The 22,162-nt window shown below is 45.0% G+C and overlaps 1 protein-coding gene across 8 annotated transcripts in view; it reads left to right on the top strand.

The window, feature by feature from the left end:
• slmapa (sarcolemma associated protein a) overlaps positions 1 to 22,162 on the top strand; it is a 135,207-nt gene that overhangs the window by 6,085 nt on the left and 106,960 nt on the right. For all 8 annotated transcript variants that reach the window (XM_029692748.1, XM_029692747.1, XM_029692745.1 and 5 more), the window contains exon 2: positions 20,609 to 20,756. In XM_029692748.1, coding sequence (XP_029548608.1) covers positions 20,609 to 20,756 — 148 coding nt within the window. The remainder of the gene's footprint in view (positions 1 to 20,608; positions 20,757 to 22,162) is intronic.

A 22,162-nucleotide genomic window follows, 5' to 3' on the forward strand; every position in this document is an offset into this window, starting at 1 on the left:
CACAGGACTGGCTTCGGGACAAGTCTCTAAATGTCCTTGAGTGGCCTAGCCAGAGCCCGGACTTGAACCCGATTGAACATCTCTGGAGAGACCTGAAAAAGCTGTACAGCGACGCTCCCCATCCAACCTGACAGAGCTTGAGAGGATCTGCAGAGAAGAATGGGAGAAACTCCCCAAATACAGGTGTGCCAAGCTTGTAGCATCATACCCAAGAAGACTCGAGGCTGTAATCGCTGACAAAGGTGATTCACAAAGTACTGAGTAAAAGGTCTGAATACTTATGTAAATGTGACATTTCATTTTTTATTTTTTTATATATATATTTGCTAAAATGTCCACCTGTTTTTGCTTTGTCACTATGTGGTATTGTGTGTAGATTTTTTTTTTTTTTGGGGGGGGGGAATTTAATCCATTTTAGATTAAGGTTGTAACAAAATGTGGATAAAGTCAATGGGTCTGAATACCTTCCAAATGCGCTGTATGGAACCGCTATCAGGTGTTTACAATGGTGTTTTCCTGTGAATTGCATTTAGGCAAACTTTTGAAAATTAAGTTTTATTGTCTGTTTTGTTAAAATGCAGTACCATAATCTACACTGAACAAAAAATGTAAAAGCCTACATGTAAGGTGTTGGTCCCAAGTTTTAATGAGCTGAAATAAAAGATCCCAAAAAAATGTTCCATACGCACAAAAGCGTATTCTCAAATTTTGTGTACAAATTTGTTATTGTGCTGAGGACAATAACAGGCCACTCTATAATGTTAAGTTTTGTCACACAACCCAATGCCACAGATGTCTCAAGTTTTGAGGGAGCATGCAATTGGCATGCTGGCGGCAGGAATGCCCACCAGAGCTGTTCCCAGAGAATATAATGTTCATTTCTCTACCATAAGCCGCCTTATGGGGCGGGGGTGTATTTCTGTCTGTAATTAAGCCCTTTTGTGGTTAGAGTTTGATTGGCTGGGCCTCGCTCCCAAGTGGGTGGGCTTGGCTCCCCAGTGGGGGGGTGTATGCCCTCCCAGGCCGACCCATGGCTGCGCCCCTGGCCAGCCATGTGAAGGCCGTAGATTAGGGCTTAATTAATTTATTTAAATGTACTGATTTCCTTATGAACTGTTCAGTATAGATATAAATCCCTTTGCATCTTAAGAGAAAGCCTTTGTTGATGTCTATAGGCTCTGTGAGGTCATAACTATTCATTTTGTAAATGTTCCTCAGACCTGCTAAAACAACCAACATAACCAGCTGATTCCCCCCCCCCCCCCCCCCAGGCATTTCTTATTAAACCCATAGGAAGGAGATTGTAGTTAAGTGTGTCCCAAATGGCACCCCGTAGGGTTCAGAACAGTAGAGTACTATAAAAACTAATAGGGAGTTATTTGGGACACAGACCTAGTCTTCTCTGGGTATGTGGCAGGTCTTTTTTCTTTTTAACACCCCGCTCTGTTCTCTCTCTCTTGTAGGTAGTGCATTTAAAAAGTAAAAAATAAAATAAATAAATAAACAATGCCAACAGTCAGGGGTTCGTTGTTAAGATCTCCAGGAAGGAGTCGTAGTCCTGAGGATTCTGTTATGTTTTCCAGGTTCCGGAGTTGTGATTCTTTATTGGAATCCTGGTGGTGCCGTCACCGTGGCGCTGACCACATGATATGTTACCCTTTCAGAGTTGTTTTTTTCTCTCTCTCTCTCTCTCTCTCTCTCTCTCTCTCTCTCTCTCTCTCTCTCTCTCTCTCTCTCTCTCTCTCTCTCTCTCTCTCTGTCTCTCTCTCTGTGTCTCTCTGTCTCTCTCTGTCTCTCTCTGTCTGCTGTGATTTGGTTCCTAATTTGTTACGAAGCAGCAGCAATCCTCTGTGGTAGAAAGGAATCGTTGGAATTGAAAGTGTAGTTTGTAACCTTTTTTTTAGTCTTTTCCTCCCAGCTGGCGCCTCTGTGTTGACTGTTGTGGTTAATCATTCTGGGCATAGCTAGAGCTTTCTGCCCTGTGGCTAGAGATGGGTAGCCTGGCCTGTGCTGTTCTCAGAGCTCTTTGTACCATCTTGTCAACTCCTACATGACAGTGACCATAGGAGTTGACAAGACACCGTAAACATATAATGTAGGCTATGAGAGTGGGGTTTCCCCAGAGACCGGCTGGCCCTGGATCCACAATACCTCTGAGTAGGACTGATCTGAAGTTTCTATTTTATTTATTTTTGATCACAGGGAGTAATATTATATGGACGACATGCTTTGTGGATACGGGCCCTGAACTCCTGCTCCTCACTGACCTGAAAGGAGAGCCTTTGCTCTCATTGGCCTTCATTGGCACAGCTGCTACAGTATGGTGACTAGGGGGTTTCTGTCCTGCTACAGTATGGTGACTAGGGGGGTTTCTGCCCTGCTACAGTATGGTGACTAGGGGGTCTGATCCCTGCTACAGTATGGTGACTAGGGGGTTTCTGTCCTGCTACAGTATGGTGACTAGGGGGTTTCTGTCCTGCTACAGTATGGTGACTAGGGGGTTTCTGTCCTGCTACAGTATGGGGACTAGGGGGTTTCTGCCCTGCTACAGTATGGTGACTAGGGGGTTTCTGCCCTGCTACAGTATGGTGACTAGGGGGTTTCTGTCCTGCTACAGTATGGTGACTAGGGGGTTTCTGTCCTGCTACAGTATGGTGACTAGGGGTTTCTGTCCTGCTACAGTATGGCGACTAGGGGGTTTCTGTCCTGCTACAGTATGGCGACTAGGGGGTTTCTGTCCTGCTACAGTATGGTGACTAGGGGGTTTCTGTCCTGCTACAGTATGGTGACTAGGGGGTTTCTGTCCTGCTACAGTATGGTGACTAGGGGGGTTTCTGTCCTGCTACAGTATGGTGACTAGGGGGTTTCTGCCCTGCTACAGTATGGCGACTAGGGGGTTTCTGCCCTGCTACAGTATGACGACTAGGGGGTCTGAGCCCTGCTACAGTATGGGGACTAGGGGGTTTCTGCCCTGCTACAGTATGGGGACTAGGGGGTTTCTGTCCTGCTACAGTATGGCGACTAGGGGGTTTCTGTCCTGCTACAGTATGGTGACTAGGGGGTTTCTGTCCTGCTACAGTATGGTGACTAGGGGGTTTCTGTCTGAGCCCTGCTACAGTATGGTGACTAGGGGGTTTCTGTCCTGCTACAGTATGGTGACTGGGGGTTTCTGCCCTGCTACAGTATGGCGACTAGGGGGTTTCTGCCCTGCTACAGTATGGCGACTAGGGGGTCTGAGCCCTGCTACAGTATGGTGACTAGGGGGTTTCTGCCCTGCTACAGTATGGCGACTAGGGGGTCTGAGCCCTGCTACAGTATGGGGACTAGGGGGTTTCTGTCCTGCTACAGTATGGTGACTAGGGGGTTTCTGTCTGAGCCCTGCTACAGTATGGTGACTAGGGGGTCTGAGCCCTGCTACAGTATGACGACTAGGGGGTTTCTGTCCTGCTACAGTATGGTGACTAGGGGGTTTTTGTCCTGCTACAGTATGGTGACTAGGGGGTTTCTGTCCTGCTACAGTATGGTGACTAGGGGGTTTCTGTCCTGCTACAGTATGGTGACTAGGGGGTTTCTGTCCTGCTACAGTATGGCGACTAGGGGGTTTCTGTCCTGCTACAGTATGGCGACTAGGGGGTTTCTGTCCTGCTACAGTATGGTGACTAGGGGGTTTCTGTCCTGCTACAGTATGGTGACTAGGGGGTTTCTGTCCTGCTACAGTATGGCGACTAGGGGGTTTCTGTCCTGCTACAGTATGGCGACTAGGGGGTTTCTGTCCTGCTACAGTATGGTGACTAGGGGGTTTCTGTCCTGCTACAGTATGGTGACTAGGGGGTTCTGTCCTGCTACAGTATGGTGACTAGGGGGTTTCTGCCCTGCTACAGTATGGCGACTAGGGGGTTTCTGCCCTGCTACAGTATGGCGACTAGGGGGTCTGAGCCCTGCTACAGTATGGTGACTAGGGGGTTTCTGTCCTGCTACAGTATGGTGACTAGGGGGTTTCTGTCTGAGCCCTGCTACAGTATGGTGACTAGGGGGTCTGAGCCCTGCTACAGTATGGCGACTAGGGGGTTTCTGTCCTGCTACAGTATGGTGACTAGGGGTTTTTTGTCCTGCTACAGTATGGTGACTAGGGGGTTTCTGTCCTGCTACAGTATGGTGACTAGGGGGTTTCTGTCCTGCTACAGTATGGTGACTAGGGGGTTTCTGTCCTGCTACAGTATGGCGACTAGGGGGTTTCTGTCCTGCTACAGTATGGCGACTAGGGGGTTTCTGTCCTGCTACAGTATGGTGACTAGGGGGTTTCTGTCCTGCTACAGTATGGCGACTAGGGGGTTTCTGTCCTGCTACAGTATGGCGACTAGGGGGTTTCTGTCCTGCTACAGTATGGTGACTAGGGTGTTTCTGTCCTGCTACAGTATGGTGACTAGGGGGTTAGCAGCTTGGTCACATAGTTGGGGCTGACCCCAATTATATAAGTGTTTGGTCTATAGGCTATGGGTCAACCAAGATTTTTATAGATATATAGTACCAGTCAAAAGTTTGGACACACCTACTCATTCAAGGGTTTTACTTTATTTTTTACATTGTAGAATAATAATGAAGACAAGCTATGAAATAACACACACAGAATCATGTAGTAACCAATGTTTTAAATAAATCAATATACATTTGAGATTCTTCAAGGTAGCCACCCATTGCCTCAACCAGCTTCATGAGGAATACTTTTCCAACAGTCTTGAAGGAGTTCCCACATATGCTGAGCACGTGTTGGCTGCTTTTCCTTCACTCTGCTGTCCAACTCATCCCAAACCATCTCAATTGGTTTGAGGTCGGGTGATTGTGATGCAGCACTCCGTCACTCTCCTTGGTCAAATAGCCCTTACGTAGCCCGGGGTGTGTTTTTGGATCATTGTCCTGTTGGAAAAACAAATGGTAGTCCCACTAAGCGTGAAACAGATGGGATGGCGTGTTGATATGATTGGGTGACGGTAGGTAAGGGCGGTACATCCTTTTGTATAAACACAAACTCACTTCCTTGACAACGGCTCTGCACTACTCCGAGGAGTATGAATGACATGATTTCTGCAGATTCAGTATCACCGTAAATGCTGAATGGCCTATGCAGATGTCGGATTGACATGCAGGGCCCAGATGCAAAATGCACTTCTCTATCCGGAATCCATTCTCTCCTGCCAATTTGTGCACATTCATTGTTTCATAACTTCATTGTGTGAATTGTTTTGCGTTTTGGATTGTTAGTGAAATATCTATTTCCCCAGTTACATACATCACTAGTAGTAAGTACGTTTACCATTCATTCCTATAGTTTCTCATTTACAATCTTTGGTTATAATATTTCTGTTAATGCATTCAACTTATTGTTATTATTCCAGTCTTACTGTTCTCAGTGTTGGGAGTGGACACAGTGCAGAGCGCACAACCTACACTACACTTGTGAGAAACATTTTTTTTTTTGAGTCCTCCTGTCAGTGTTGAGTAAGAACGCGCACCTGATCACGCCTAAGTATATAGGTTACCTGGTCTCCACACAAATGTAGGTATAAATGTGCCCATTTGGGGATCTGATAGTATTTCTGATTGGCTTAATTCACCACCACTAATAAGTTATGGAGCTTCTCAAAGTAATGTTTTCTTCACCTCAAACAGCAAGCAAACTGAATCTGTTTTTTTTTTTTATATCTGTTGAGAATGACAATCGTTCCTCAATGTATTTGAAAACATCTTTCCAGCTCTCTCCCTTTCGATTACCACACAGCTGGAAATGTCATGCTCTGATCCAATGGAAACGTCCAAAAAATATGCCTACCTGATTACTTCTTGTCATTATATTTAGGTGCAGGAGCTCCACGATACTGTTGAGATAATAGTCTGTAAGAGGAACAGGACCTCAAGCAGTATAAAATCTGATGTGGCGGTACTCCGCTCCGGTGAGCTCCTGCCCAAATCAGCCACTGCTTCTTAGACCTTGCACAAATAACCTACAGCTTTCTGTCCCGAGCTCATTGGCACAGGAAACTCTTGAGGGCCCAAAATATTTCATGCAATGTTTATACAAAGTTTTTATTTGTTGTCTTTTATGTAGGCTATCCTTACGTTAGTTGGCAACAGAATTGACTTTTTAGGATTATAATTTTAATTTGTATTTGGTTAATCACACGACAATGATTTTGAGATATGAAGACATTATAAATTAAACTGTTCCTCAAATGTGCATTTTTAAAAACCATAACTGTCATGCAGATCGGTTGAAATTGCGAGATTATAAATTGGTGTTCCATATGAGAAAGGTTGCAGACTCGTTGTGTAGCCTATTACCGGCGACTTCAGGAGAGTAATGGCAGAATCTGCGAATGACAGCAGGAGCTGGAGGAGGATGCTTGAGTCATGGTTAAGATCTTCTGGTAATCTAGATATCTGGCTCCCTCTTGACTCATTGGTGTTTTATGCCATCAAACAGTAAGCTTAAAGATAAACTTCTCCTTAATGCAACCGCTGTGTCAGATTTCAAAAAAGCTTTACGGCGAAAGCAATAATCTGAGTACAGCTCTCGGCCACCAAAACAAGCCATACTGATACCGGCCATGTTGTGAAGTCAACAAAAGTCAGAAATAGCATTATAAATATTCACTTACCTTTGCTCTTCATCGGAATGCACTCCCAGGAATCCCAGTTCCACAATAAATGTTTGATGAAGTCTATATTTATGTCCAAATACCTCCTTTTTGTTTGCGCGTTCAGTTCACGAATCCAAATGCACAAAGCGCGAGCACTAAGTTAAGACGAAAAGTTAAAAGTTCCATTACAGTTTGTAGAAACAAGTCAAACGATGTATATAATCAATCTTTAGGTTGTTTTTATCATAAATCTTCAATAATATTCCAACCGGACAATTCCTTTGTCTTTAGAAAGGAAAAGGAACGGAGCGTGACTAAACTAAAGGCTTTCAGCCAGACCCCTGGTTCAAACAGCTCTTATTCTCTCCCCATTCACAGTAGAAGCCGGAAACAACGTTCTAAAGACTCTTGACATCTAGTGGAAGCCTTAGGAAGTGCAATCTGACCAAAGTTACACTGTATATTGGATAGGCAATGACTTGAAAAACTACAAACCTCAGATTTCCCACTTCCTGGTTGGATTTTTCTCAGGTTTTTGCCTGCCATATGAGTTCTGTTATACTCACAGACATCATTCAAACAGTTTTAGAAACTTCAGCGTTTTCTATCCAAATCTACTAATAATATGCATATCATAGCTTCTGGGCCCTGAGTAGCAGGCAGTTTACTCTGGGCATGCTTTTCATCGGGACGGGAAAATACTGCCCCCTAGCCCAAAGAGGTTAAAGCATCAGACAAGCTCAATAGTTGTTTTTTAATAAAACCCATTGGGAGTCTATATAAATGGAAAATAGGCAAAAAAAAAATGTTGTTTACCGATTTGTCAAAAGAACAGACTAATTTCGGGCCAAACAGTTTACCATTTGTGCATTCTTGTCAACTCTTATGGTAATGTCAAAACAGATCTTGGGCCAACAGATTTGTCTCGCCGGAGACCACAACTACAGGCAGTGAGCCTCAGGGCGCTCTACTGACCTGAAAGATTTCCCTGGCACGGATAATACTGTATGAGGAAGGCTAGGAGGAATGATGCCAACCCTGAGTCATATAACTGGGCCAGCCAAGAGTCTCTGGGACTGTGTCCCAAATGGCACACCCTATTCACAACATTGTGCTTTTTGACCAGAGCCTGTAGAGAATGACTGATTTGGCATGTTCTAGTCCTCAAAGCCAGTGTGCAGAACATTCCAATCATGACCAGCTTTTTAGCAGCCTGTCAGGAGCTGTATTGCGACAAAATACATATTTCACTTGAGGGTCCGGCCCAAATGGCACCCTTTTCCCTATATAATCATCCGGTTCTGGTCAGTACTATATAGAGCAACCGGTTTGACTTGGCAATGTGACACCATTTTTACTGAGTTACAGTTCATATAAGGAAATAAGTCTCTTTTTTAAAATGATATTCATTAAGACCTAATCTATGGAATTCACATGACCTAGGAGTAAAGATATGCTGCTATTGGTCACAGATGCAGTAGCTTTTTAAAAGGTAGGGGGCGTGGATCAGAAAACCCGTCACTATCTGCTGTGACCCACCTTTTAGCCTCACGCAGCGCGACACATCTCCTTCACATAGAGTTGATCAGGCTGTTGATTGTGGAGTTTTGTCCTGCTCTTCAATGGCTGTGCGAAGTGGCTGGTAACTGGAACACGCCGTCGTACACTCCTACCCTAACCAATTGGTTAAAACAACCGTGTTGTGTTAATGTCTGTACACAGCGAAAACACACACAGCAGTCTGTTTGATAATGAGCAGGTTGTGTGTGTTGGTGCTTCATAATACCAATGTTCTGCCTGCTTGCCTCGTTCTGCCTACCCTGTCCTCTGACCAACCTCTAGCTGCCTGCTACCCTGTCCTGTGTTGACCAACCTCTATCTGTCTGCTACCCTGCCCTGTCCTGTGTTGACCAACCTCTAGCTACCCTGTCCTGTCTTTGACCATCCTCTAGCTACCCTGTCCTGGACCATCCTCTAGCTGCCTCCACTAGTCTACTGCCAAACCCTCATTGTAACCTGCCATGAACAGGATACCACTAGTACCAGATCACCTTTATTTATTTATCAACCTGATAAAGTTGGCTGAATGAGAACATGTCATTCACAGCAATGACCTGGGGGGAGGCCTATCAGTGGATGAATTCCATCCAGAATGGAGAGGACATGATAAAGATTTTAGGGTGATTAGTTGGGAGAATTATGTCTACTCCTATTTAAACATACATTTGACATTTTAGTCATTTAGCAGACGCTCTTATCCAGAGTGACATACAGTAGTGAATGCATACATTTCATACATTTTTTTTCTCCCCATACTGGTCCCCCGTGGGAATCGAACCCACAACCCTGGCGTTGCAAGCACCATGCTCTACCAAATGAGCTACACAGGACCACATGAGCTTTATCCTTTTTTCAGAAACATGTCCTACGTTTTTCAAGAGGAGAGAGAGTGCAGAGGGAAGACTTTTATATTTCAGATGATGAAATGTACTGCCAGCTTCCAGTATGTTCTAATGGAGGAACCTTGGCTATTGTAGTGGAAACTGTCAAGGCAGCAGAAAACAGGACCGTTGTGTCAAGCTGTTTCCGATGTGAGCGTTACTGGAGAGTTGGAGTTATACTGGCTCTTAATCAATTAATCTACGCCCTACTGAGATCCAAAACCACCGAAGAGCAAGCCCCTGTACCTCTCCCCTCTGCACCCTACTGAGATCCAAAACCACCCAACAGCAAGCCCCTGTACCTCTCCCCTCTCTGCACCCTGCTGAGATCCAAAACCACCGAACAGCAAGCCCCTGTACCTCTCCCCTCTGCGCCCTACTGAGATCCAAAACCACCGAACAGCAAGCCCCTGTACCTCTCCATTCTGCACACTACTGAGATCCAAAACCACCGAACAGCAAGCCCCTGTACCTCTCCCCTCTGCACCCTACTGAGATCCAAAACCACCGAACAGCAAGCCCCTGTACCTCTCCCCTCTGCACCCTACTGAGATCCAAAACCACCGAACAGCAAGCCCCTGTACCTCTCCCCTCTGCACCCTAGTGAGATCCAAAACCACCGAACAGCAAGCCCTACCTCTCCCCTCTGCACGCTACTGAGATCCAAAACTCCCTGCTGCTCCCCCCCCGGCCTTGTGTGGTCGTCATGGCAACAGCAAACTCGCATCCTCCTATGACCATCCCTCTCCTTGGGTCTCTCTGTTTTTAACTCTCTCCATGCTGTAGTTGCAATCCTCTGCTGTAACTGGACCGCAGTTTAATATGAATCCCACTTGATTGCAGAGATAATCAATGATAACACATTTGTTTTATAGTGCCTTTCTAGAACACCTGGACAATACCACAAGAAACACACATCACCCTGTAAATGGACATATATATATATATATAAATTTTTTTTGTGTGTGTGTTGAAAAGTCAGCAAATTAGGCCTACTTCCATAGCTCTACATTTTCCTCCGTTCACCGTTTGCTTTCTGCGGTCGATCGTACTGTTTCTGTGAGGTATGACATCACGACTTCTGGTAATATTAGTAGCACGTCCCGAGCAAAGCTGGGTTCAAATACTACTCAATACTTTTCAAATACTTTTAGTGTTTTTGCTGTAGCCTGCCTGGAGTTCCAGATGTTCTCTGAAGACTATTCTATAGGCTCTATGCATTAAACCGCCTCCAACGTTTTAACTTACTTCCTGTCCGGTTGATGACTTCCGGAACGAGTTCTGCTATTGTTTTTATCATTAGCTTACTAGCTATCGTCGATGCATTTCTGATTTTGAAATAGTTCGCAATGACTACGTTTTAAATTTCAGGCCCGCGAAGGAGGTGCTAATGAACATTGTTCAGTGTCCTCCAAATGTAATGGTATTGTGAGCTTCCGCCGTTTCCCGGTCGATGTAGAGCTCAGAAAAAAGGTGGTTGGTGGCAGTACGTCGTGCCAACTTTACTGTCACCAAACACACAAAGGTGTGTAGTACACATTTTGTGTGAAAGTGACTTTGTTGAGGGAAAAATTGGGGGGGGGCGAGCGACAATACCTAAAAAGAGGTGTTGTTCCTACTGTCTTCGCGTGGAACTGGCACATCCAAAAGAGGCCTGGTGTTTGGGAAAAGAAGACTGAAACCTGCCCCGACTGAGGGGGATGAAGAACAAGGTGTGCTGCCTGTGGACTGTGCCGTCTCTGATCCGGTGCAGAGCATGGGCCAAGCCAGTGTAAATGTGTTTATTTGCTAGCAACAAAATAATAATTTGTTTATCTGCGACATGTATCAATCATTTGTGTTGTAGTGAATATCAGTTTGCGTAGAGCTTGTATTGGCTTTAATTAGGCAATGAGTAACAGGGGTGTGGGGGGGAAAGAAATCAAGTAAACACAGAATAGCCACAATGGAAGATTTAATAATGTTAGAGAGGTGTAATTGATTAACTGAACTGTTGAACATTTGCTGAAATAATATATATATTTTTTTAAACAAATCTTTTCTACTGTAGATTTTTTCACAAGAACATCAATACTTATTTTTCATAAAACCACTAAACTTGGCGCCCATGCAGGGGATCCATTCAGGTGCGAGAGACACTTCTGCAAGTAGTCGTCAACCTTCTCTCTTATAGTTTTTGAAACCTGTAGATCTTTATATATCCTTTCAACTAGGATGTTCCTCCTGTGCACAGATGACAAAGTCACACCAGCTACAACCTGTGAGAAGGATTTGACCTTTGCACTTGCCAGTAGTAAGCATGAGATCTCTTCAACTTCAGCTCTCCATTCTGTATCTTCGGGTAAGGGCAGTCAACATAACTTGGTACATTTGGCCACTTGACCTCTAAGAGTCCAAAGTGTGGTCTCACACTGGGATCAAATATGATGCCATCTGGAGAGGATCCTACGAAGCCACACGGAAAGAAGTTAACATTCTTCAGTGTGCAGTACTCCTGTACAGCCACTGGCTCCATTGCTAGCCCCCCACAGTACTCCTGTACAGCCACTGGCTCCATGGCTAGCCCCCCGCAGTACTCCTGTACAGCCACTGGCTCCATGGCTAGCCCCCCGCAGTACTCCTGTACAGCCACTGGCTCCATGGCTAGCCCCCCCGCAGTACTCCTGTACAGCCACTGGCTCCATGGCTAGCCCCCCGCAGTACTCCTGTACAGTCACTGGCTCCATGGCTAGCCCCCCGCAGTACTCCTGTACAGCCACTGGCTCCATGGCTAGCCCCCCGCAGTACTCCTGTACAGCCACTGGCTCCATGGCTAGCCCCCCGCAGTACTCCTGTACAGTCACTGGCTCCATGGCTAGCCCCCCGCAGTGCTCCTGTACAGCCACTGGCTCCATGGCTAGCCCCCCGCAGTACTCCTGTACAGTCACTGGCTCCATGGCTAGCCCCCCGCAGTGCTCCTGTACAGCCACTGGCTCCATGGCTAGCCCCCCGCAGTGCTCCTGTACAGCCACTGGCTCCATGGCTAGCCCCCCGCAGTGCTCCTGTACAGCCACTGGCTCCATGGCTAGCCCCCCGCAGTGCTCCTGTACAGCCACTGGCTCCATGGCTAGCCCCCCGCAGTGCTCCTGTACAGTCACTGGCTCCATGGCTAGCCCCCCGCAGTGCTCCTGTACAGTCACTGGCTCCATGGCTAGCCCCCCGCAGTGCTCCTGTACAGCCACTGGCTCCATGGCTAGCCCCCCGCAGTACTCCTGTACAGCCACTGGCTCCATAGCCCCCTCTTCATCTCCACGGTCTGCATCCCAGATCCCTTGAACATCCACTCAGCTAGGCGGTCAGCTGAGGTCTCTCCCCGGACATGGCAAACCTCTCGGAAACGACAGGATGTTATTCTCATTTTCCTGAGCTGATGCCATTCCGGGCTGCTGCTCTGCTCCCTTGTAGCAACCTCGACTTTGTGACATCTCGTAGGTTATCTCTAATGCCTTGAGGTGGAACTGCTCCTGATGGCTAAGGACGTAAGCACACTGGGAAGCCTGAAGCCTGTAGCCATCTAATGGAGGTATTGGTGGAGAAGGGGCATCGGCAATCTTCACAATTTCACGGGTCTTTGGCTGTGGAAGCTGATAGGACAGAACACTGCCGGCTTGCGCTGACCCGAAGGCGGACTTAACCAGGTCACGTCAGCTGACATGTCCATTGTTGTCACAAGAGGGGCAGTAAGTGGAGTAAAGCTGGCATACGTTTCTGTGACGTGGAGAAGGTCCATGTCAGGCCTGTATCCATTGAGTGTTTTGTAGAGAGAACTTCTGTAAAACATTGTAAAACCTTAACAGCAGGTTGGAGAGATTACTATGAAAAACTCATGTAACTTTTCCAGAAACAGCACAAGCCCGAAAGTTCAAATAAAATTAATTACAAATATACAGATTTATAGATTATATATTCCCCCCCCAGTCTTTGTCCCAAACATTTGTCATTATATCGTAAAAGACGTCACTGTTTAGGCTTATCACCTGGATACAAAAACAATCACAAGAAAAATGTTTTCTAAAATGTTTCCATTCTACGGACCTCCAACTTACCTTATTCCATCAGCACACGAGTTAGTAGGTTTACAGAACTCTATCCCATCAACCAGACCTGGTTTCACACCCTAATTAACAAGGATTTACTGTTACACAGGCTGAATTCTTTTCAGGTGCATTTCTTTAATGGATATTGATAGACTCACAAGTGTTCTTGGCTTGTGCCAACTCTTGTTCTGTGTCTGTGCAGCTGTGAACTGGTGGTGCAGCAGGAGTGTTTAGTTGAGAGTAGTACGCTGTCTGGTAAAGAAGGGACACCAGATGATTGCACAGAGCACTTCCTGCAACACAGGAGCAGTGGCTTTGGACCACGACCACTGGTACGGACTGCTTTAACACCATCTGTTAAGATATGTGTGACGAAAGACCTGAAGTGAGAAACGAGAATGATGCGACCCATAAATAACAAACACAGTACTGTCTAGTCTTCTTAACTAGGGGCTCATTTAACTATACAGGAATAGATTGTCTCTCAGTAACACAATTACCAAACACTGCATCAACAGAGCTTAACAGGTTATTTGGTAAAGTGGGCCATTCTAAATTGGGATTAGGATCCATCATTTAATATCTATCTATTGATAAGATTAAACGTCGACACTGTCTCCAACACATTTTGACCATGATCGCAGTGTCTCACAGGAGATGTTTAACAAGGTCCCTTAGTAGCTATCTATAACCTTTCACCTCCTCTCATGCTGTGGGGCTTTTCACTCTTCCTCATGGACCTGTGACAGGCAGCAATCACGGTGATCTCCCCCTGTCAATGTATCTTTATTAGATACTGTGAAGAATACATGAATAACAAAAATTTTTTAGCTAGCAAATATAGCTAGCAAGCGTAACTTAACCAAGCTAACGAAAATACACACATTCTCAGGTAGATTCTGTCAACGTTACAGCATTTTACTAAGTAGCTAGCTACAGTTAATAGTTAAATTAGCTAGCTAATGATTGTGGCTAGCTAAGGTTATATCTGTCACTGACTTGGTACTCACCCTCATAGTTGTCTATGTAGCTTCCTATATACATCTTGAATCCCTTATCGTTATTGCTAGCTGGAATCTCGGAGGTTGATTTTAACAATTCGATGTACATCATTTGAATATTAATTTGAGGCAAGTCCTGAAGACACCTAGTAAAAAAACTGCGACATAGTGGTAGTATCGTCGATAACTAGACTGACCGGAAATTGCAACACCGATAGGAAGTGTTTAGAACGTTCGATCGTGGAATGTTCATAAGGGCTATTGGCGGTCCCTAGATCCAATAGTAACACCCTGAGTTTAAAATAAATAAATACAAATAAATCAAATACATGCACTGAGTGCTGTCTTTATACTATAAGCATACTGTTTGATGACATAATTAAGACCCACAAATGAATCGAGGGATCCAGAGTTAAAGAACCAGAAGAGGGCCTGTTCTCCTCCCTCTCCGGCAGACCTTCCCAGATTCTGCCGTTTACCTTCCTGAAGTTACTGGTTATAGGCTACGCCAGCGGTCGGCCACCTTTTTCCATGTAGAACTCCAATTTACAATTCATCTTACTAATTTCTACCGATCTGCGTGCCAGTTATGATTTTCATATGCAATTTTTTTTTTTTTTTTAACAGCTTTGTTAACATTATTTTTTTTTTGTTCTATGGCCAACTAGGTAAAACTAGTTTACATGATGACAACAAATAAAAATAAAAAACATTGCGGGTCGAAAATATCCTGACACAAAAATAAATATCCTATAAGTTACATTGACTACGCATGGGGGATTGTTCATGTTCTTTCAATCGCATTCATCTCTCTACTCCGCCTGTCTGCAACCTGTCTCTCAACTGCGTCCGGCCTTGCAACAAACTTGTCTCAACCATTCTGGGCCCTTGGCGTTTCCCAGCTCTGGACAGACACAGCTGTATTTCTGCAAGGGATAGGAAGAAATCTGGTATTTTTTTTTACAACATTTCCACTGGATCAGAGCGTTTTACATTTTTCTCTCCCATAAAGGCTTAAGTGGTTATCGAAGGGAGGAACTATTGTAATTCTCAATGAATGTAAAAAATAAATAAACAAGTTTTAAGCTCCGCAGCTCATTAGTTGTGTGGAGTTAAGACGTTCGTAAATACGATCAGACATCCACAAATAGACGCATTAATACATTTTGTTTTGCAGGCCAGGTAGCCTGGGCCTACTACGCAATCCGGTGCGCGTCCTTACTCCACATTTTACATAAGCACTCCAAAAAAAAGACATTGAATAAAATTGACTTAACTTGTAAATGTCGCAGCACAGGAAAAAAAAAAAAAAAATATGTATGAAATTGTATGAAATGTATGCATTCACTACTGTAAGTCGCTCTGGATAAGAGCGTCTGCTAAATGACTAAAATGTAAAATGTAAATGTAAATGTAATTTTAAATAAACCAAAAACCTTTTTTTTTTTTTTTTTTTTTCCCCCCTCACAAGTGTAGCATAGGTTGTGAGCTCTGCAAATAACGTGTCCACTCTGTCAATGGGAACGGGAAATGACTGTCATAACAATACACTAAATATACAAAAGTATGTGGACACCCCTTCAAATTTGTGTATTCGGCTTACTCAGCCACACCCGTTGCTGACAGGTATGTAACATCGACAGACATTGGCAGTAGAATGGCCCCGTACTGAAGAGCTCAGTGACTTACAACTCGGCACCGTCATAGGATGCCACCTTTCCAACAAGTCAGTTCGTCAAATTTCTACCCTGCTAGAGCTGCCCTGGTCAACTGTAAGAGCTGTTATTGTGAAGTGGAAACGTCTAGGAGTAACAGCAACTCAGCCGTGAAGTGGTAGGACACACAAGGTCACAGAAGGGAGACCGCTGAGTGCTGAAGCGCGTAGCGTGGTAATATAATATCTGTCCAGTTTCAACACTACGGAGTTCCAGAACTGCCTCGTCGGCGTCGAACCCGAGTGGCGCAGCGGTCTGAGGCACTGCATTGCAGTGCTAGAGGTGTCACTACAGACCCTGGTTCGATCCCAGGCTGTATCACAACTGGCCGTGATCGGGAGTCACATTTGGCCCAGCGTCGTCCGGGTTAGAGGAGGGTTTGGCGGGGGTAGGCAGTCATTGTAAATAAGAATTTGTACTTAACTGACTTGCCTAGTTAAATAAAGTAAAAAATAAAAAAAAAACTGTTCATTGGGAGCTTCAAGAAATGGCTTTCCATGGCTGAGTAGCCACACACAAGCCTAAGATCACCATGCGAAATGCCAAGCATCGGCTGGAGTGGTGTAAGGCTCACCGCTATTGGACTCTGGAGCAGTGGAAACGCGTTCTCTGGAGTGATGAATCACGCTTCACCATCTGGCAGTGCGACGGACGAATCTGGGTTTGGCGGATGCCAGGAGAACACTACCTGTGCCAACTGTAAGGAGGAATAATGGTCTGGGGCTGTTTTTTCATGGTTCTGGCTAGGCCCCTTAGTTCCAGTGAAGGGAAATCTAAACGCTACAGCATACAATGACATTCTAGACGATTCTGTACTTCCAACTTCGTGGCAACAGTTTGGGGAAGGCCCTTTCCTGTTTCAGCATGACAATGCCCCCGTGCACAAATCGAGGTCAATACAGAAATGGGTTGTCGAGATCCGTTTGGAAGAACTTGACTGGCCTGCACAGATCCCTGACCTCAACCCTATCGAACACCTTTGTGATGAATTGGTACGCCGACTGTGAGCCAGACCTAATCGCCCAACATCAGTGCCCGACCTCACTAATGCTCTTGTGGCTGAAATGGACGCAAGTCCTCATGTCAATGTTCCAACATCTAGTGGGAAGCTCTTCCTCCTCCTCCTCAGTAACTGTTGTTAGGGCACCTTATCATCCGTATCCTCCTCCTCAGTAACTGTTGTTAGGGCACCTTATCATCCGTCTCCTCCTCCTCAGTAACTGTTGTTAGGGCACCTTATCATCCGTCTCCTCCTTAGTAACTGTTGTTAGGGCACCTTATCATCCGTCTCCTCCTTAGTAACTGTTGTTAGGGCACCTTATCATCCGTCTCCTCCTCAGTAACTGTTGTTAGGGCACCTTATCATCCGTCTCCTCCTCAGTAACTGTTGTTAGGGCACCTTATCATCCTCCTCCCCAGTAACTGTTGTTAGGGCACCTTATCCTCCTCCTCCTCAGTAACTGTTGTTAGGGCACCTTATCCTCCTCCTCCTCCTCAGTAACTGTTGTTAGGGCACCTTATCATCCTTATCCTCCTCCCCAGTAACTGTTTCCTGGGTGTCTCAGTGGGGAGTTGGAGGGGGGAGTAACCCCGGAGGGGCCCGCTCCTTCTGGTAACCCCGGAGGGGCCCGCTCCTTCTGGTAACCCCGGAGGGGCCCGCTCCTTCGGGTAACCCTGGAAGCTGTGACCAACCCGTTGGTTAGGATAGGGTGTGATGTCTCACCAAACCCACGGTTCGGTTTGTTTTGGGGTTAGACCTCGGTTTTGAAACAGCGGGGAAAATTAAATGCTGATAAGTTACTTTGTGCTTATTTAAGAAAATAATTCCTGATTCCATATGATCATGAGTCGTGTGTGTGTGTGTGTGTGTGTGTGTGTGGCCTGATGAGAGCACCATCAGCAAATAACAACACTTTGTATTTACTGAAATGAAAACGCCACTATTAACTCATCGACGACAACAAAAATAAATTGCAATGTGAAATCGATACGTAAATAGTACAGGCCTATGCTATGCTTTCCTCTGGAGAGAGAGAAGTGTGACTCCCTTAAAGGGGGTGTGTCTTGTCATTTCCCACACCAGGGTAATGCGATGAGCGGTCACTGTTAAGTAGCCCTGGAGGCCCATTCGTCTGTAGTAAGCACAACACAGGGTGTATTGGCTAATATTATAGACCGCTTCGGCTTTCAGCTTGTTTACATAGAGCGGGTACTACGGTGTCCCGTGTGGCTCAGTTGGTAGAGCATGGTGTTTGCAACGCAATGTATGAAATGTATGCATTCACTACTGTAAGTCGCTCTGGATAAGAGCGTCTGCTAAATGACTAAAATGTAAAATGTAAATGTACTAGCTGTTTTTTTGTTGTTGCTGAAATGCGTGCAGGAGGGTGAAGTTCGTGAAGTGGCTTGATCACTTTCATGAGGTGTTGAAAATACACCCTATTCTTCTAAAGCTCCCCAGAATGGACGCATATCCATAGCAATGAACACATTGCTCTTGTAGGCTGCCAGCTGCTCCTTGAATGCAGAGGGGAGACTTTCTTTTTCTTTTCTTTGTCATTTTGTGTTTCTTTCTTGATTCGGTGGTAGAGATACTGGGGTGATGTCGTAAATATGTCAACATATTTGAGGTGTTGGCAGCTGCGTAGTCTATTCTCGTTGAGACATAGTGTTAACGTTTTATTTATATATATATATATATATATATATATATATATATATATATATATATATATATATATATATATATATATATATATATATATATATATATATATATATATATATATATATATATATATATATATATATATATATATATATATATATATATATAGTACCAGTCAAATATGTTGACATATTTACGACATCACCCCAGTATCTCTACCACCGAATCAAGTACCAGTCAAGTTTGGACACGCCTACTCATTCCAGGGTTTTTATTTTATTTTACTCTATGAAATAACACACATGGAATCATGTTGGAAACAACAACAAAAAAAGTTAAATCAAAATAATATTTGAGATTCTTCAAAGTAGCCACCCTTTGTCTTGATGACAGCTTTGCACACTCTTGGCATTCTCTCAACCAGCTTCATGAGGTAGTCACCTGGAAGGCTGCATTCTGCAACTGCAAGGCAGTTGTGTTGTGACAAGGTAGGGGTGGTATACAGAAGATAGCCGTATTTGGTAAAAGACCAAGTCCATATTATGGCAAGAACGGCTCAAATAAGCAAAGAGAAACGACAGTCCATCATTACTTTAAGACATGAAGGTCAGTCAGTACAGAAGTGCAGTCGCAAAAACGAAGTGCTATGATGAAACTGGCTCTCATGAGGACCGCCACAGGAAGGAAGACCCAGAGTTACCTCTGCTGCAGAGGATAAGTTCATTAGAGTTACCAGCCTCATGAGGACCGCCACAGGAAAGGAAGACCCAGAGTTCCCTCTGCTGCAGAGGATAAGTTCATTAGAGTTACCAGCCTCATGAGGACCGCCACAGGAAAGGAAGACCCAGAGTTCCCTCTGCTGCAGAGGATAAGTTCATTAGAGTTAACTGCACCTCAGATTGCAGCCCAAATACCTGCTTCACGGAGTTCAAGTAACAGACACATCTCAACATCAACTGTTCAGAGGAGACTGTATGAATCAGGCCTTCAGAAGAAAAGACTTGCTTGGGCCAAGAAACACAAGCAATGGACGTTAGACCGGTGAAAATCTGTCTTTTTGGTCCGATGATTCCAAATTTGAGATTTTTGCTTCCAAACGCTGTGTCTTTGAGACGCAGAGTAGGTGAACGGATGATCTCCGCATGTGTGGTTCCCACCGTGAAGCATGGAGGAGGAGGTGTGATGGTGTGGGGGTGCTTTGCTGGTGACACTGTCTGATTTTATTTAAAATTCAAGGCACACTTAACCAGCATGGCTACATTTTTACATTTTAGTCATTTAGCAGACGCTCTTATCCAGAGCGACTTACAGTAGTGAATGCATACATTTCATACATTTTTTTCCCCCCGTACTGGTCCCCATGGGAATCGAACCCACAACCCTGGCGTTGCAAACATCATGCTCTACCAACTGAGCCACACGGGCTACTACAGCATTATGCAGCAATACGCCATCCCATCTCCAGGCTGTGTAAGGGCTATTTGACCAAGAAGGAGAGTGATGGAGTGCTGCATCAGATGACCTGGCCTCCACAATCACCCGACCTCAACCCAATTGAGATGGTTTGGGATGAGTTCGACCGCAGATTGAAGGAAAAGCAGCCAACAAGTGCTCAGCATATGTGGGAACTCCTTCAACACTGTTGGAAAAGCATTCCAGGTGAAGCTGGTTGAGAGAATGCCAAGAGTGTGCAAAGCTGTTATAAAGGAAAAGGGTGGCAACTTGGAAGAATGTAAAATATATTGATTTGTTGAACATTTTTTGGGGGTTAATACATTATTCCAAATGGTATTTCATAGTTTTGATGTCTTCACTATTATTCTACAATGTAGAAAATAGTAAAAATAAAGAAAAACCCTTGAATGAGTAGGTGTGTCCAAACTTTTGACTGGTACTGTATATATTTTTAGTATTCATTCGGATTCCTTGTACTGAACGGTTTGTTTTGAAATACGTGCTTCGTTCCACCTATTACTTTGTATATATCATGTTGTATTTTCCTGTGGTTACTATAGTATTTACGACTATAGAGTAACTTTATTTTTTTTTTGTATTTCTTGTGTTTCCTACAGTTCTACCTCCAGGACACTAAAAGCAGTAACGGGACGTTCATCAACAGCCAGCGTCTGAGCCGGGGGTCCGAGGAGAGCCCCCCCTGCGAGGTCCTCTCTGGCGACACCATCCAGTTTGGGGTTGACGTCACAGAGAACACGCGCAAAGGTACACACACACACACACACACACACACACACACACACACAACGATGTCAAGTATATGGTAAACAAAAGCGTATGGGTAGTACACATCGGAGTTGTAGAGGGGAAACGGACGTGTTCCTGAGAGTCTTTCAGTGATTGGGTCATAGTGAATATTATCGTAAACGGTTCGAGTTAGAGAGACGCATTATTGGGAATAAAACTTCTGTTTTACATTTCTATCGTGTCTACCAGAGGGTTACTCTGGTGTCTAGTCTTATTAAAGCCCTCAGTTGTGTTAAATGGGGGGCATTCTGGGAAATACATCCACCACTATGGTAATGTAGGGGCCTACACAACCATAAGGGCTGCATCCCAATTATCTCCCTTTCCTCCTAAAGTCTACACTTGCTCATATCCCTTCACTGATTTTAAAAAACCCTAAAAGGAAATAACTGGTTTTAACATGGTAGAAACCAGCCCATAGGGGTGTAACTGTACATGTATTGGTGCGGGGACCTCGGTTCGGTCCGCACTGAGAACCCATGTAAATACATTAAAAAAATCATATTTACAAAATAGAATCGCTAGGCCTTATAGGATATGCCTACGCTGAGTTCTGGGCTTTAGCCTCGAGTAAATCTGAGCTGAGAAACTATTCAGGCTATTTCACTAAACGTAGAGCCTATGCACACTTTAATTAAAATTCTAATCTTAATTGCCGCATTTCAAATAGTCTTATTAGACTGGACCTGCTGTGTGTGTTTGGCCTGCCTGTATTAGACTGGACCTGCTGTGTGTTTGGCCTGCCTGTATTAGACTGGACCTGCTGCTGTGTTGGCCTGCCTGTATTAGACTGGACCTGCTGTATTAGACTGGACCTGCTGTGTGTGTTTGGCCTGCCTGTATTAGACTGGACCTGCTGTGTGTTTGGCCTGCCTGTATTAGACTGGACCTGCTGTGTGTTGGCCTGCCTGTATTAGACTGGACCTGCTGTATTAGACTGGACCTGCTGTGTGTGTTGGCCTGCCTGTATTAGACTGGACCTGCTGTGTGTTTGGTCTGCCTGTATTAGACTGGACCTGCTGTGTGTTTGGCCTGCCTGTATTAGACTGGACCTGCTGTGTGTGTTGGCCTGCCTGTATTAGACTGGACCTGCTGTGTGTGTTTGGCCTGCCTGTATTAGACTGGACCTGCTGTGTGTGTTTGGCCTGCCTGTATTAGACTGGACCTGCTATATTAGACTGGACCTGCTGTGTGTTGGCCTGCCTGTATTAGACAGGACCTGCTGTGTGTTTGGCCTGCCTGTATTAGACTGGACCTGCTGTGTGTGTTGGCCTGCCTGTATTAGACTGGACCTGCTGTGTGTTTGGCCTGCCTGTATTAGACTGGACCTGCTGTATTAGACTGGACCTGCTGTATTAGACTGG

This window comes from Salmo trutta, chromosome 16, assembly GCF_901001165.1.
Source record: "Salmo trutta chromosome 16, fSalTru1.1, whole genome shotgun sequence".
Taxonomy (NCBI): domain Eukaryota; kingdom Metazoa; phylum Chordata; class Actinopteri; order Salmoniformes; family Salmonidae; genus Salmo; species Salmo trutta.